General features: G+C 36.6%; 3 protein-coding genes across 4 annotated transcripts; all 3 read right to left on the minus strand.

Moving 5' to 3' along the window:
- Positions 1-4,753: 4,753 nt before the first annotated feature.
- Positions 4,754-5,392, minus strand: LOC108854760 (mini zinc finger protein 3-like). The gene has a single exon (XM_018628408.2). It carries the CDS (start codon positions 5,206-5,208, stop codon positions 4,942-4,944), a length of 267 nt encoding a protein of 88 aa, XP_018483910.1. The 5' UTR covers positions 5,209-5,392; the 3' UTR covers positions 4,754-4,941.
- Positions 5,393-10,850: 5,458 nt separating this feature from the next.
- On the minus strand, positions 10,851-13,976 carry LOC108807284 (protein IQ-DOMAIN 30). 2 transcript variants are annotated; one of them, XM_018579555.2, is made up of 8 exons: positions 13,824-13,976; positions 13,619-13,658; positions 13,118-13,232; positions 12,713-13,024; positions 12,425-12,631; positions 12,265-12,351; positions 11,188-12,187; positions 10,851-11,091 (listed from the first exon to the last, which is right to left on the minus strand). In XM_018579555.2, exons 3-8 carry the CDS (start codon positions 13,196-13,198, stop codon positions 11,060-11,062), a joined length of 1,719 nt encoding a protein of 572 aa, XP_018435057.2. In that variant the 5' UTR covers positions 13,199-13,232; positions 13,619-13,658; positions 13,824-13,976; the 3' UTR covers positions 10,851-11,059. The 2 variants fall into 2 exon arrangements, with proteins under 2 accessions (XP_018435057.2, XP_056865122.1); XM_057009142.1 differs by having other exon boundaries at positions 13,616-13,658.
- Positions 13,977-14,549: 573 nt separating this feature from the next.
- On the minus strand, positions 14,550-16,264 carry LOC108807313 (uncharacterized). The gene is made up of 2 exons (XM_057009151.1): positions 16,111-16,264; positions 14,550-15,975 (listed from the first exon to the last, which is right to left on the minus strand). The coding sequence occupies exon 2, from the start codon at positions 15,932-15,934 to the stop codon at positions 14,681-14,683; it is 1,254 nt and encodes a 417-aa protein (XP_056865131.1). The 5' UTR covers positions 15,935-15,975; positions 16,111-16,264; the 3' UTR covers positions 14,550-14,680.
- Between the last annotated feature and the right edge of the window lie 759 nt (positions 16,265-17,023).

Here is a 17,023-nt window from a genome sequence, read left to right on the forward strand (position 1 = left end):
CTTTATTGAAGGTGATAGGTTCCTGGAAATATTACTTCTCATGGAGTTATGGAAGTTGCAAGTATTTTGGAATATTTCCTAATAGGTTTATGGAAAGGGGCGAATGCCCTAATCCAACTAGGTTAATGTAATAAACTCCTACTATATAAGATGAGCTCGTGTGTACTCTTCTCTGGAACCTTGGCAAGGTCCGAAAGGTCTAAAAGTGACCAAGCAAGCCGGCTTGTGGCTTGTGTGTGAGAGAGAGAGAGAGAGAGAAGTGCTATGTCTTTGTACTTGAGATTATAGTGAATTGCCTCATTGCCAGGCCCCAGGGACGTAACCACGTTTAGGTGAACCCTGGGATATCAAATTCTTGTGTCTATCTTCTATAATTCCGTGTTCTTCTTCTGTTCTCCATAGATCTACAAACTCATACTTTCTAACGTACTACGACAAGTGCATCAGAGAGTGCTTCAGCGAGTTTGTGTGGTGAGTTTTCCCAACAAAGTGGTATCAGAGCCTTAGGTGGTGTTAATCTCAATACCTAAAGTAAGAATTGAGGTGGAGCGGTTCGATGGGAAGGGAGACTTCTCGTTGTGGAAGAAGAGGATGCTTGTGCATCTGTCTGTCCTTGGTCTAAAGGATGTATTAGAAGAGTCTGGGTCACCTTCTGTCTCAGCGATGAAGAAGGATGAAGACGAGGATGTTTACAGGGAGCGGTTAGTGAAAGAGGAAGCTGAAAGGCTTGGAAGATCAGAGACGGTGATGAATCTGATCAGTCTCAGTGTGGGAGATCATGTGTTAAGGAAGATCAAGTTGTGTACTTCAACGGCTTCTTCATGGTCTATGCTGAAGATGTTATTTCTTTCCAAGACTCTACTGGATATAATTCACTTGCATCACATATTTTATATCTTCAAGATGGTTGATACTCGGAGTATGAGAAGATCAATGGCTTCTGGAAGATGGTGTCTTACCTATCAAGCGTGAATGTAACTGTGTCAAAGGAGGTGCAAAGACGATTATGTTGTTTGAATCTGCTACCTTCATAGTTCGGCTCTCTCAAGGAAACGCTTAAGTACGGCAATGATGTTTTGTCGTTGTAAGAGGTGACGGTGCTGCAAGGTCTAAAGATCAAGATCTTTAAACCTCTAGGGTTTCACATGATGATGGTGAAGAATATTATGCTAGAGGCGAGTCTGAGAAAAAAGATCTTGTGAGGAAGGATATGGTCGGTTCTAGATCAAGCTCAGGGTCTAGAATTACCTGCTGGTACTGCGAGAAGCAGAGGAACACCAGGAATAACTGTTATGTTACAAAGAAGAAGTATGACAAAGAAGCTGAAGTAGTGGGTGTGATAGATCTTGGTCCAGAGGGTGATGCACTATCGGTAACAGATATGCAGCGTCATGATAAGTGGGTGATTTGTTCTGGATGTTCTTACTACAGGTCGTGTAGGAAGGATTGTTTTTCACATGGTTCAAAAGCTGACTTCAGGGAAAGTACTTCTTGGTAATGATTGCGCGGTAGGAGTGCAATGGATTGGTACAATCAACAAAGCTTATGGAGGCTCAGTTAAGACACTGGAATCTCGGTTTATTAAGCTTGGAGCATAGTGACAGACGTGGGAAGACTAAGTTTTACAAGCATGGTAAGCTAGCTCTTCAAGGAACTGTGTCTCAGTCATTGTACCTGTTAGATGGAGAAACTGCATCAGGTGGAATATATAGCAGTGGCAGAAAGAAACCATCTATGGATGAGACAGTCTTGTGGCATAGACGTCTTAAGCACATGAGTATGAAGAATCTACAGATTTTTGCCCCAGAAGGGGGTGATCGATAAGGAGGACGATTGGAGTTTTGGAGTTCTGTGAGAGTTTTGGGAAACATGATACATGTAAAGCTCTTAGGTATGTACATGCGGTTTTGTGTGTGGATCTCCAAATGTAACTTCAAGTCTGGTGTGGATGTTACCCTCAAGGTGACCTTGCGAATGGTACCATGTGGTCTTGTTGTCGAAAGTCTTCTTAACCAAGGGAGTTAAGCGGCGTGTTCCGTTGGTACAGACGGCGGTGCAAGATGGATATGTAGTATTTTTGCTGGAAGGTTGAAGAATCACCGGTTTAGGTGGTCCTTGTTTTAGGAGGGTGGTTATAATACTGTAATCCACAGTTTTATATTATTGATGAGGACACTACGTCAGACCAGAAGTTGAGACTTCAGGTGGAGCTGTTGACGAAACGGCTGATATAGTTGCTGACGTAGATGTTGAACAAGGTGACACTGCATCAGACCGGAAGTTGAGACTTCAGGTGGAGCTGTTGACGAAACAGCTGACATAGATGTTGATGCAGATGTTGAGCAAGGTGAAAGTCTTGAAGGATGTCAGTTAGGAATGGACAGAGTATGAAGAAGAACAGTGCCACCTGCACAGTACTCTGAATCCAAGGATGTAGCAGGTTTTATGCTATATGTAGCTGATGAGGTATGTGTTGAAGAACCTCGAGACAATCATGGAGCGATGAGCATCAAAATAAATTGGTCAATGGAATGAATCATGGGGTGTAGAGATGACTTCACTGGATAAGAACCAAACCTGGAAACTTGTGAGAAGGCCTGAGAAGCGTGAAGCGATTGGCTGCAAGTGGATGTATTAAACTGGAGTCTGGTATAACTGGTGTTGAGAAGCCTGGATTCGAGGCTTGGTTAAGTTGCAAAGGGATATTCTCAGAGAAAGGGAATTGATTATCAAGATGTGTTCTCACCCATCGTGAGACATGTATCTGTGAGGTTTTCTGCTACAGAGAACTTTGACTTTGAACAACTTGGTGTAAACCGGTTTTTCTTCATGGAGTATTTGAAGAATGGATTTACATAAAGCAACCAGGAGGATTTCAGCTTGATGGAAGAGAAGATCACGTGTCTCTACTTCATAAGAGGAGTGTGTCAACACCTGCTGGTGTACACTTCAGAGCGTCTGCTGTAGTAGATGATGAAGCAGATATGAATGGATGATATTCCATGTACAAGGAGTGATCTGTTATATGGGTTGGTTAGTAGGTTTATGAGTAAGCCTGTGATGGTTCATTGGACTGCGTGGGAGTTGAGATACCTCACGGGAACACAAGATCAGACTATGCTTCAGAGAAGAATGAAGTATTTATAGTTGAAAGATTTTGTGATTCGGATTTTTTGCTCCTGGTTTGGACAAAAAATTGTTGATCTCGGATTATGTTTACATGGCTGGTGGTGATACAATCAGCTGGAGATCAAGACTACAAGCTGTAGTGACTTTGTCAACGACTAAAGTAGAGTGTATGGCGCTGGTTGAAGGTGTCATAGAAGTGGCACTGGTAGGAGGTGTCATAGAAGGAATGTGGTTAAAAGTGGCTTAGTGTAAGAGCTTGGATTCAAGCAAGACACGGTGGTGATATCGTGTGACTCTCAACGTTCATTGTTTCCAGTAAAGAACAATGTGGATCGTGAGAAGGCTAAGCACGTCAGCAGAAAGGTGCACTTCATCAAGGATATCGCTCAAGGTGATGCAAGTGTGTAGAAGTTATGTACTTCAAGGGATCCTGCTGATATTGTAACCAAGATGGTTCCTGAGTTTGAGGAAGCTGTTAAATTTCTTGGGATGGTCGAGAGCATCGACTTCATCTGGCAAAGCACGAGTTTGCTTAACCTAAGTAGTTGATCATGTTTGATGTCATCAAGGTGGAGTTTGTTGGGATTCGAGACTAGTTCAGAGACTACCTCAGGAACTACGTCAGCGAATACTTCAGGGACTTTGTCAGGATTTGGTGATGGAAATCAAACAAGATCGCATAACTTAAACCAAGACAAGGATGTCATATTAGGAAAATGAAATATCACTTTATTGAAGGTGATAGGTTCCTGGAAATATTACTTCTCATGGAGTTATGGAAGTTGCAAGTATTTTGGAATATTTCCTAATAGGTTTATGGAAAGGGGTGAATGCCCTAATCCAACTAGGTTAATGTAATAAACTCCTACTATATAAGAGGAGCTCGTGTGTACTCTTCTCTGGAACCTTGGCAAGGTCCGGAAAGTCTAAAAGTGACCAAGCAAGCCGGCTTGTGGCTTGTGTGAGAGAGAGAGAGAGAGGTGCTATGTCTTTGTACTTGAGATTATAGTGAATTGCCTCATTGCCAGGCCCCAGGGACGTAACCACGTTTAGGTGAACCCTGGGATATCAAATTCTTGTGTTTATCTTCTATAATTCCGTGTTCTTCTTCTGTTCTCCATAGATCTACAAACTCATACTTTCTAACGTACTACGACAAGTGCATCAGAGAGTGCTTCAGCGAGTTTGTGTGGTGAGTTTTCCCAACAATCTCTTTGAACGCAAGTGCTCTTATCTTGTAAGGCTTCATATACTTCAAATCCGCTTACAACATAGTATCATACAATTTAGTAGAAAAAAAAAACATATTATCATACAAATATAGACTACAATATCTAATTGTGATTAGCTCAATCAAGATTAGTGTACGACCAGAGACCCTTGCGTTTAGAGAAAGGTGCTTTACGTACCTCTTCAGAATCAATCACAAAAATATATACGGCTCATTGACTCATTGTACTCTAAATTGGCTATTTAAAGTCTTAAAACCTTTCCGGTTACGTAAAAGTAAAAAGAAATCAAGATTCGAAAGAACAAAAATATGAAATTGTGTGTAGGCTTAAATGGATCAAATCATATATAGTTGAAGCTGAAGTATATAGTAACTCCATCACATCATCAAGACTGAAGAATCATTAATCATATAGATTGGCGTTACTGTAAGTATTTGAATATACATCAATAACCATATACATAGATAAACACATCTCTAATAAATAATTCAATAGAAGCATAGTCTTTTTTCGCTCTTTTAATTTAAAATCACCATTGATACCTTTGGTTTTCTTCCATGTTCCCATCCTCGTTAACGATTCAATTAGGAGGAGAATACTCGCATACAACCTCCGTTTGAACTTCCCTCCGATGAAAATTCCGATGACAGCCACAAGCAGCGCATGTCAAAGCATCATCGGTTCCTTCGCCACCTCTTGCCATAAACTCACGGCAACCGTCAACCGCGTAGCCGCCGAGATTAGCGGCGTGATTCTTCTGGCACTCAACGTAACGGACGTTGCTCGTAGAAGAAGTCGTAGTGTATGAGCTTTTTCTCTGTTTTATCACCACTTGCCTCTTCTTCATCTTTTGTGAACTGATCTCCAGAAGTAAAAGAACCCTAACCTTTTTTTCGTACAATTATTTTGTTTTGAGGGGGAAAGATCAACTACTCTTTTTGGATACGAAGTAAAAGGGTACTTGCAATTTTGCAAATGACCATTTGCATCTATATTATATAAAGAGGGTTGTTGTTGACTATATACCTCTACACTGTAGATGAATTTGCCGTAGCATTTGTTAAATTATATGCCTATGAGCACCTCCAATCAGAGTTCTACCCATTGAAGTTTTTAAATTGTGTATATGTAGACATTAATATTATTTTTTTATTTTTTAAATAAATTTTAGGTTAAATCTTCCGTAAAATTAAAAGTGTTCTAAGCATTTGAAAATTGATGACTTCAAAAAAAGTTATTGTAAAGTTAAATTTATCTATATTTGGTAAGACATAGACTCTGACATGCATGAACAAGATTTATAACAGTATTTTTAACAAACATAGATCTATATGTTTGGTAACATGAAAGAAGTACAACAAATTTTGAGTATTACTAGCTGCTATCGAGTATATCATGTTTACACAATTTTTGCTAGTTAGAAATGAATATGTGTATTTTTGAAACCTTGTTTTTGGTCAAAATGTATTTTTGAAACCTTTGAAAATACTAAGAGCAAAAACAGTGGGAAATTTCTCCATAGGTACTACACCACTAAACAATATTCTCAGCGTTTCAGAAAGATATATATTTTTAAAAAAAAATATTTTAAAAATATACATTTTTATTTTTTCAATGCATTATTTAATGCATTGTTCTCTGTGAATAGTAATTTCTTATAATTTTTAACCAATAAAAATTCAATAAATATCATTATATATTGTCATAGAAAATGTTTACAATATATATTTTTTGAAATGAGTGGAATAGTAAATAAATAAAAAGTAATAAAAACACAAGAATCTATTGTCGTAGGAAAAACTTTCCAAAGGGCTTAAGAGACTACTGTGCCACATGTTTGTTTTTAATTGGTACACATCTTCTAAAGTTAAAATTTTATTAGATAGTTAGATTATTTTCAAATAGTATATTAATGTATAGAAACCATTTTAAGAAATTCATCACTAATGCTCTAACAAACTAACTTAAACTAACTTAATTACTCCCTCTGTTCCAAAATAAGTGAGTTTTGAGGTTTTTGCACGTTGGTTAAGAAATTACAAATTTTTATTCTATTTTTCTCGTTTACCTAAAAACAATAATGATTAAAGTAATTTTAACCAATAAACAATTATACTATAGAATATAAATAATTAAAAATATTAAAATGCATTTATTTTTTATCTAGAAACTTGAAAACATCACTTAAAATGAAACAAAAAAATTTCTCTAAAACTCCACTTAAAGTGGAATGGAGGGAGTATAAGAGAATCTACTCTTTAAAACATTAATATTAAAAGTCGAATCTAAAATTAATTTACATCACTCGTTTCCCTGGTATCTTAAAATTATACTAATAAAAATGGACAATCGAACACAAGAAACTCAGCAACCAGCCTAATTTTTACGTTATTTTCACGTGCATCGGTTTGCATAAAGAGAGTCTTTATTTCATTGAAAACATAATTTACTCGAAATTCAATTGAATGGTAGCCACTAGCCAGATCAATAACAAATAAACAAATTGAATCAACAAAAATTAAATGCGTATCCGAGTCACTCCAAGGGACATGCTCCCACAAGCAATAGACACTGACAGATTGTTGGAGTACAATCGCATTATCAATCGCATTTATTTTATCATTACTATAAAGGACTTCCAGTTCCGTCCAGAGCCGGTCTTAGAATTTAAGTGGCTAGAAGCAAAAAAAAAAAGGCCAATTGATGAGAATCAAACCCGGGTTTTCATTTTACCTAGACCTAGAACTTGATGTTATACCATTAGACAAAGAATTTTTTTTTTAGGATGACCGAATTTTGCTGGTAAATATGTCGGTTGGAAGCAATTGCTTTTTCTGGTTACGTCCTAATGTAAATAAACTACATCAGTGTTTGCTCAAAAAACTACATCAGTTTTTATTTTTTGTATAATTATAAAGCTAAATCAATTTCTTCAAACTAACATAGATTTATAGCGCTTAAAGAATATTCATATATAATGGATTTACGTGGTTCAAAGTAATACGAAGGCAACATGAAGTGGCTATGTAGGTAATGATATTACAACGAGTAAACGAGCCTTGGGATTTATTTTGAAAATTTGACAATAACACAACATATAAGAAATTTAAATATGTCTCTCTAGCTTGATGATTGATGTTTTTAAAATCATATTAAACATTATCTATCATCTATATATGTCTATCTGTTTTTCTCTGTCTCACGCATGGACATGTTAACCTAACATCCTATTTTGTCTATAGTCAAGTTGAACTATTTCATTTAGACCGTATAAATATATACGATTAGCAAAACTAAATTCTGTCAACATAACTGAATCCAATTAAGTTACAAAAAAGACAAACTCAAATCTACGATTTTGTATATAATTTGGCTTTTCTGTCAAGACAGGGTTAGCTCACTTTTTAAGTTTTAATAATACTAGTTTATTAACCACCAAGGTCGCTTAGATTGACAAAATGTATTGTTTTTTTCCTTGAAATCTGCCTAATAAGTAATTAGTCAATGGACTTCCTTGTTCTTATAACGCGAAAACAAGTGTGGATCCCAGTTGGTACACAAAAAGACAACACGTCTATGACCCATGCGATTCGGCTCTATACAATAGTTTTTTACCCTAAAATGATCAAAATTCAAATTTGTTTTCCTCTATATAGTTTCTGTGTTCAATTTGTAGACTACCACCAACAGTCCTCAATGCTTTATGACGGGATTTTGAATTATAAAAGAAGGACACAACAACAAAATAAAATAAAATCAAACTATATAAGAATATATTTATTTTTTGTAACTGAGGCTTAACTATATAAGAATATCTTGGCAAAAGAAAATAAAAGCTTAGTTTCAAAAAGAAAAATAAAATAAAATAAAAGCTATGGAACCATGGCATGTTTTCCTCTCAGGTTCTACTATCACTGAAGTCGATATATATGTTTAAAATCGAAAATCACGGGAGAATGTTTGTTAAATACAAAATTAATAGTTTAATACACTGTGAGTTCTTGTTCAATCTCTTGACGAGTTCGAAGTATTTTTCATATTCAATGTAATAGTAGTTAATAATAACATAGTGTTAACTAATTCCATTTATTGTAACCATATGATCGGAATCTACAGTCAATCGTTCGCATTATAGCTGAAATTAGTAGATTTTTTTTTCAAAGATATGTAGAGAATTAATAGTAATATATTCGTACAATAATAATACAAAAAGTAGGGCGCGAAGACCACAATTATTACAATTGTTGCAATAGGGAATGAGAGATGGGATGTTCTTCATATTTATGTGTAAAGACTAAAGAAAGACTCTTTGTTTCTCACCAACCGTGCCCTACTCGTGAGCCGTGAAGTTGCCAACCAGAATCTTACAAACCCCATGCATCTCAAATATTACCAAACTAGCATGTTGCCGTATATGCGTGAGGTTGAATATAATCTTCAAATATCAAACAAGTATGTTATACTGTAAGTTTACAAAAAAAAAGGTATTTTATACTGTAGATTTTAATAATAAAAATATTTAAAATCAAAGTTAAGAGTCCAATAGAACATAATGTTTCTCCTTTCCAATGTTTCTTTAGTACCTACAAGTACTTGTGGGCTTATTTTAAACATAAAGCCCAGTATTAGCTCTGAGTTGTTTGTATTTGGACTCAAGAGCCGAAACTCTTGAAGAATTTTTTTAACTAAAAAGATCCATATACAGTATTACAGTATGTTTAATCATGTTTATGGATAATGATTTGATTAATCAGAACCAATTCAAACTCACTGAGAGTATCACACATAGATGAAACCAAGTCTTCTATATTCAAATATATATATAATGCATCGAACAAAACGTAAATAATGTAATACATGTTTAAGAGACGAGTAATTAACTTTTTATAAAACAGAGAGTAGTGAAAGAAAACATAGCAACTGAGACTGCAGAAACAGAATGTAGACTAACTTTACTTTAAGAAATGAAAACATTGTTTCATCTTCCTATACCAATGTCAGCATTTGTTGTGTATAGGATCAGATCCTCTTCCAATCTTTCTTTTTACTGATTGATTGGGATCATGCATCACAGAAGGCGCCAAGTCTCCATTTGTATCTAAATTTCCTTCCTTCGATGATGATGAGGACTCTTCAAGAACACGCAAAGGATGAGCAGTAAGAAACTGCAGCCTCATATCTTTCTCCCATCTTAGACTTGAGACCTTATCTGTTTGAAGAAGTACAAAAAATGCGATGCCAAGAAGAAGAAACATTCCTCTATGACGAATCAAAACACCCATTTTGAACAATGTTTGTAGATATTAGCTACTATCTATCTAGCTTGTGAAGATATATATGTAATACTTGAGAGATTATATAAATGGGGAAAAAGTTAAAGAAGAAGAGAGAAGTTTATCTCTCCTTCTCTCTCTCTCTTTGGCATGGAGAGAAGATTGATAAGAAGGAAGCATATAAAGGCTGGTTTTAGAAGATCTCTCTTCTGACAAGTTTGAACCAAAAAAACTTTACATTTGGAACTCTTGTTATTGGGAAGCTAAGCATATCTCGTTGTTGTTGTTTTTTTTTTTCCTTTTTCTCCATTTCCATACTTTTTCTATTTTAAACATAGAACACGCATTGTATAACACTTCTGTTTATTGGATAAGGTGAATGACTTGATACATATATACTACATAGTTGTATAGAGTGCATTCTTGTGTTGCTTTCGGGAATTGTACTTCACACGAAACGTCCCTATCAAATGGAATCACTAAAGAGCATTGAGATATCTTTGGAACATTCTCTTTGCCTGACATGGACAGCCTTTATATATATCTATCTATCTGTGTGTGTGTCTCTGTATTTGAATGTTCATACATAAACTTAGACATCATAACTCACTCAAATAAAATAACAATGACACTGATTTATTTTACAAATACAAACTATTGTTAATGTAGATGAGGTTTACCTTCCTTTTTTCTAGTATAGATGGGGTTTATTTAAGCACAACAACAACAAAATAATATGATGTAACTATGCTAAAAAAAAGCAAAACTAATTTCAAGAAAGAATAATAAAATATGCAAAGAAGAAGGTATGGCTTGAAAATTGTTGTTCAAGAAGAAGCAAGAAGGCCGGCTTAAAGGGGGAAAAAGTATTTAATTCAAAAAAAAAAAGAGTATACAAAAATTGAAGGAGAAGTTGGTTTGAAAGCTTGTGTTAATACCAACTTTTTATAATTCCAATCTCTTTTCTCATTGTAGTAATATCCAGTCTTGCTTCTTTGAGTTCAATGGATTCTCTCCTTTATGCTTTTTTTCTTTGTTTTCCCCCACTTTAATTACTTAGTCCTTCCCTCCTTAGTTCAAACTCAGTACCATTGGACTCATCCATTTTATGAATTTAAAACATCTAGTTGAACATAATTATACACACTCTATAGCACCATCTGTAAATTATAAACATTAAATATCATGGATAGTTTTCTTTTTCTTTTTAAAGAAGTTGAAGAACAATACATATCATAAACACCTAAATTTTGTAGTTAAAATAATGTATGATGAAAACAGAAAATAAAATTCCCACAAAAGCAAACATATGATGTACATTCTCAACACAACCCACAAACACTAACTATAAAGAGATAGATGGTGAAATATTGTAGAGTGATGATCATCAATGGCCTTCTTTGCTTCCACCACATGATCATTCAATCATCTTTTCCACTCTACAGGAGTTGTCTTCCCTGCAAAACCCCAAAACCAACCCGGTAAAGTAATTAGTTGAGAAGAAACTCAGAATCTCTATATAACAGACTTTCTAGCTTGTTTAGGAAACTAACCGTTAAGAAGAGGCTTCTCGGTCTTCTTCCCGGTTTTGCCACCAGAGTTTGAGACTCTCGTTGTTTTAGGAGAATCAGAAGTGACTCTTGCGTTATTACCTGATGATGGTAGCGAGTAACGTCTAGTAGCTTTCTCAGTCACTTGTTGCTTAGGGGTGGAAGAGCCTTGTAGCCTCAGCTTCGCTTTTGCGGATTTAGTCGCTTGCATATAGCTTGGTAACCCCGGGCTACTGTTCTGATTCACATTACTACTCTCTTGACACTCTGTGGTTTGAGTAGTAGTAACCGGAGAATCCTTCTTCCCTGATTTTTTATTCTCCTTCCTAGCTGAGTTCTCCTTATTGTTTTGTTTTGGAGTTGTCTCTTCTTTCACATCCTCCTTCTCCTCAGGTATTACATTATCTTCGCTCTCTTCGATTTGGCTGACCAATGTAGAGTCAACTGTTTCTCCATGAATGTGTTTTAACTCCTCAGGCTGTTCCACCACAGTCTCAGCGATTTCATCTGTTTTCTCTTCATCAAAGGCATTTTTCACAGGTTCTTCTAAAGCAGGAGCTGGCTTCTCAATGTCATTCTGCGTAACTCCTTGTGGCTGGATAGAGTTCTCAACTACAGGATTATGCACTTTCCTCAACCCACGTTTCACTTTCTCTAGATCAACTTGAGGACTCTCCGCTGCTCCTGGTGGTAGTTCTAAAGACTGGCTTGTAGAAAACTTGCGGAAGCTGGTGCGTTTCGGTTTCTCGGACTCGAATGATGTCTGTGCATCAGAGGGATTGTCGAGAACCTTGCGAACACTCTTCTTTGGTTTACCATAATCTCCCTCGACGACTATCTGAGAGTTACCGGCAAACTTCTTCTGAGTTTTCTTGACTGATGTTTTCTTAGGTTGAGGAATTGGTTTCCAGAAGCAAGAGGCTGACCAGTTCTCTAACCAGATTGTGTTGGACGAATCATTTTCCAAGTGCACAGGCATCACGTTTGGAGATGAAGCTAGAAGCTGATAAGAAAGAAAAGACAAACATCACTTATCCACCAAGAGCTTCTACTTTCAAACATAGTCTCTAGAAAGCATACCTTCTGAGCAAACGCATTTGCAGTTAGCTTCTTGATTCCTAGGTAAGTATGTGTATCAACATCAGAGTCTTCATGGAGTTTATTCTCCTGATAAGACAGAAACAGAACTTAAGTTAAAAAGCTAAGACAGAAACAGAACTTAAGTGATGAGCATTATTACCAAATGCTGATGATTCAACCGGCATTTCCTCTGAACTTCAACTCCAATGTCAGAATGTCTGATCTCTCTTCCTCTAGCAAGTGCTTGTAATCTGACAATTCCCATAACACAGCACAGAGTCGCAACAGCTTGCCTCCTAACCATGTGACCGCGGATAAGTGCCTGCAGTCTTATTATACCTTTTAATGCCCAGAAAGCACGCCGAGCCTTCACACAAAGAGAGCTCAGGTCAGTATATACAACAAGGAGAAAAAATGCAAATCAAGGGGTGTTAAAAAGTATTTTTACCAAGTAGCCTCTAAAGGCAGCCTGGACAGTCGTTGCTGCAATCTCTTGCAGGATTTTATCTGATTCGGACAACGAATCATCAGGAACAGAAGCAGCAGCATTTGGAGAATCTGTTTCTGTTGGTTGGACTTGGACCTCAGGATCAGGAAGTTGTATCTCATCATCTGAAACCGCTTCATGTTCTATAGGCTGCTGCGTCTCTACCACATTACTGGTATGAACTGTTGCATTTCCAAAGGATGGAAGTTCTGAAACCACATCGGATTCTTCAATCTTTGATATCACCACTACCTCTTTTCCATTCACGCCTCTCTGCGTGTTATGTAACCAATAGAAACAAATTAAATAAGTTGTGAACAATCAAACTGAAGAAACTTAGTTTAACAAAAGGTTTAAAGGTTTTACCTCCTTGTCTTTAGAAGCACTAGATTTAGATGGTTTCTTTCCAAGTAGTACACTCTTTAACCATCTTGCAGGCTTCCCCATGATGTCAACAACCAAAAACTCAAAACACCACCACCTGCATTTGTCCGGCCAAATCACAAAAGCTTATAATGCTCAATCAAATATAAAAAAGACCACACAACACATCTATTACCAAATATTATAACTTTTTTCTGTAAATTTTTGTTTTTATATCTAGAGATTGGAAGAGATGTATAAGCAAGCACTTTGTAACAGGATTCATCATGCAAAGTTCAATGGATATCAACCATTTTATTTATAAAGATCCAAAAAACTGAAAATTAATTAAACATTAACTAAAGATTTGTACTTTCCTTTTATATAATCAGATCTAATGATAAGGTTTAATCATTAAGCAATGAAATCAAACAAGAAAGAAAATACAGTGAATAAACCTTAAAAAAAAAACTAAATTAGAAACCAGATCTGGATCTCACTCACCCTTGCTAAGTAAGTGAACCTGATCCCAAGCTCACACTACCTGATCTCAAGAGTTAATATAAACCAAAATAAATAAATTAGGGATCTTGAGTTGTATATTAAAAAAAAAAAGATTGAAACTTTAACAGTAATCGAGAAATGTCGGTCTCAAATTGGAGCACCTGTCTGAATCCGACAACAAACTTGAGAAGAAGACAACCCTTACCGTGAATGGTTCTCAGTGACAAGATAAGCTAACAATGCACTCAGTTTTGCTAATATCTTTAGATGCCTTTAAGAGCATCGATGAAGACTCTTCGGTGGTGGTTAGTTTCAGTGACCACGAATAGAGAGAGAGAGAGAATTTATTTTTTTATTATTATCTTAAAAACTAAAGAAATTTTATTATTATCTTAAAAACTAAAGAACAAAAAAAAACTCCAAAACAGTTCAAATCAAGCACCGTTCTTTTACAGCCATTTGATAATTATTTTTTAGTTTAAACATATACAAAAACAAAAACAAAAATCAAAACTTTTGTGGAAAAAAAGAAGGTAATTTAAGTAAGGTGTGGAAGTTAGGAGTGTTGCTGTTTACTTTGGGAACATAAGTAAATATTAACTCAGCTGTCTGTGTACAAAGCATTTGCAGATTATTACATTCTTGCCCTTCTTCTTCTTCTTCTTCTTCTTATTCAACCTGGCCTAGTGAGGAAGCGTAGTGGTGATACAATATAGCTGTTAGATCGTGCTGCTGAGTTCTCGTGCAACTACTTTTATTATCCTCCTCTGTTCTGCATTAGACAACATTTCGTATGAGCTAACTTGTTCTCTCTCTATTCAGTATGATGATTATTATGTCTACATGGAGGTGAAACCATTTCCTATGTGAATCCCCAAATAGTCTTTAGAATATTCACAAAGTGGCTGAAGAACAAATCAATTCTCAAAGATAAACGACCAAAATTATATTTTATAAAAAATAAGTTTTAACTGAAACTAGAAAATACAAAAGACACTGCAAGAAAACATTCAAAAAGAAGTTTAATAAGGTTGTGCACCAAACACCAAGAACTGTAAACATCTAGCAATCAGCAGCTCCAAGTTTCAATCTTTCAGCAACATTAGCCACAAAACCGCAAAGCTTTGATTCCGAAGCTAAACCATCTGCTACTCTCTCAATAGCCTTCAGCTCTTCATGCAAATCCGAGTGAAGAGCAAGAGTAGAGAAGTTCTCATCGATAATTAGTCCCAAACACTTGGTCACATCCTCGAGTTTAGGAACCCAATCGCACAGCTTCAAACCGAGAATGGAGGCGGCTTTAGGACACGGACCAGCTTGAGGGAACCTCTCGTACTTCTTCATCCATTTCGATAGGTACCGAATGAAGCTTCTCATCTCATTACCGTTCAGCTTACTAACAGCAGAAGCAAACATGACTTCGTCAACACCAGACGAAGCTAGCAAGTAGTGAAGACAAAGCTCCGAGGGCAAAAACCCGTCGTGTGCAACCATCAGCAAGACCGAAGCCTCTTCAGCCACAACTCTAGACTTCTTTGATACCTCTTTGTTGCTAAGTTTCTCAATAGCCGACAAAGCCTCACTGTCCCATTCTTCTCTCACTTTAACCATAGTGCTAACCGCTTCCTTAGAAGGACAGAGAAAATACTTCAAGATTGAAAGCAGCTCGCTCGCTCCAAGATCCGAAGCTTGTTTGATCACAACGCAGAGCAAATCAGACCGTTGCTTCTCGACAAGACTGCTAACTAAATAACCGTTCAAAGAATGATCAACCAAGGAGTTTGAAACCAAAGTCTCCACTAACTCCCACATCTCCAAACCAACACATCCTTTCAAAACCAAACCAGACACATCTCTACCCATCAAAACCCCAGTCTTCTCCACCATCTTCTGAACATCAGAACAAGCTTTATCCCCCCAAACCAACCCAGCTACATCTTTACCCATAAGAAGCTCAGTGTTCTCCACCAAATCCTTCATCTCCTCCTTCTCACCACCCCCTGGAACCCCACCAATCTTGTCCAGAAACTGCTTCAACATACTCAAAAACTCACCCTTGTCAAACCTGTTGGTATCCTTGAGCTTGCTTTTCAGCTTAGACGAAAAGCTCTTTCCCAATTTGATCAGCCCAGCATCGCTTCCGGAGATTTCCCACCCGGTTAATGGGCTGACGAGGGTACCGGGATTAGGGCTTTCTACCTTGGGTTTCACGTTGGCAAAGACGCCGTCTTGGCTGAGAGAGAACGGGTAGTCGGATTGCGAGTCGACTCGTCCCTGACTCGCTGCGGAGTTGGTGATAGCTTCGAGCAGCGTCATTACGAACAGTTGCACAAAAAGGATCGAACTTTATCTATAATCTGTGAAAACAAAGACAAACCCATCAAGCCAAATCCATAAATTTCGAATCTTGTGGAAACAAAAGAGTACAAATCTAAAACAGAGACAAAGAGTTCAGTGGAGGTTAAGAATCGTTTTTGCAGTCTGAGATTTACCTTCGAGAGGGGACACTATAAGGATGATGAAAGCTTTATGGTAAAAGCTTTCGGAATTGCAGTTCTCGAATCGTAAAGACCTACGCGGCAAAGAGGAGGGAAGAGAGATGAAAATAAAGATGTAAGCTTGCGAAAGGCGAGCGATTAGGGTTTAGGGTTTTTGTAATTGGAACAGTTGTTCTGTTTTTTTTGGTTATTTCCAAATGTACCCCTGTTTTCCGACTTATTTACATTTTTATTGGATTTGGGCTGCGGCGATTTTAGCTTCATATGTCTTGTAGGCCTGGGCTTTATGATCCAAAGCTGACGTTTCCGCTCCAAAACAAATATTTTTTTTTTGTTTAGATGGTTAGCAAAGATCGAACGTAATCAGATTATATATCAACAATGCTAGTGATTGGGCTTAATCCAATCAGATGGGATTTCATTTCTTATGATTTTATCAATAGAAAAGAGAGAGATAGAATCCTTTTGTTCCTCCTTATAATTTAAAATGTGATCCAAAAGCTAACCTGCATTTCCTCTCCTCCCATCAGGCATATTCTCTTCTACTTGTTCTTACAATCATATCTTACTATTATAACTTAAATGCTTTATTCCTGTATCCATAGTCTAAAAGACACCTTTTTTCTATTATAACACTAATGAAAATATTCTTATACCCATCACTTGAGAAAAAAAATGAACAACTTATAAGATGAAACAGATATAACCAATTTACTCCCATCATCAATAAGCCTCAATTCTCTTGTCAGTGCAGGTTAACAACTTTTTTTCTTTTCGTATCTTAGATGAAAAGTAAAAGGATAACTTGTGTCCATGTTATAAACGAGATGAGAATATTGCATTGTCATTCATTAGCCATGGCAGCAAATAAAACGAACCGTGAACGTTCTTCTTACAACAACAAACA

This window comes from Raphanus sativus, chromosome 1 (assembly GCF_000801105.2).
Source record: "Raphanus sativus cultivar WK10039 chromosome 1, ASM80110v3, whole genome shotgun sequence".
NCBI lineage: Eukaryota > Viridiplantae > Streptophyta > Magnoliopsida > Brassicales > Brassicaceae > Raphanus > Raphanus sativus.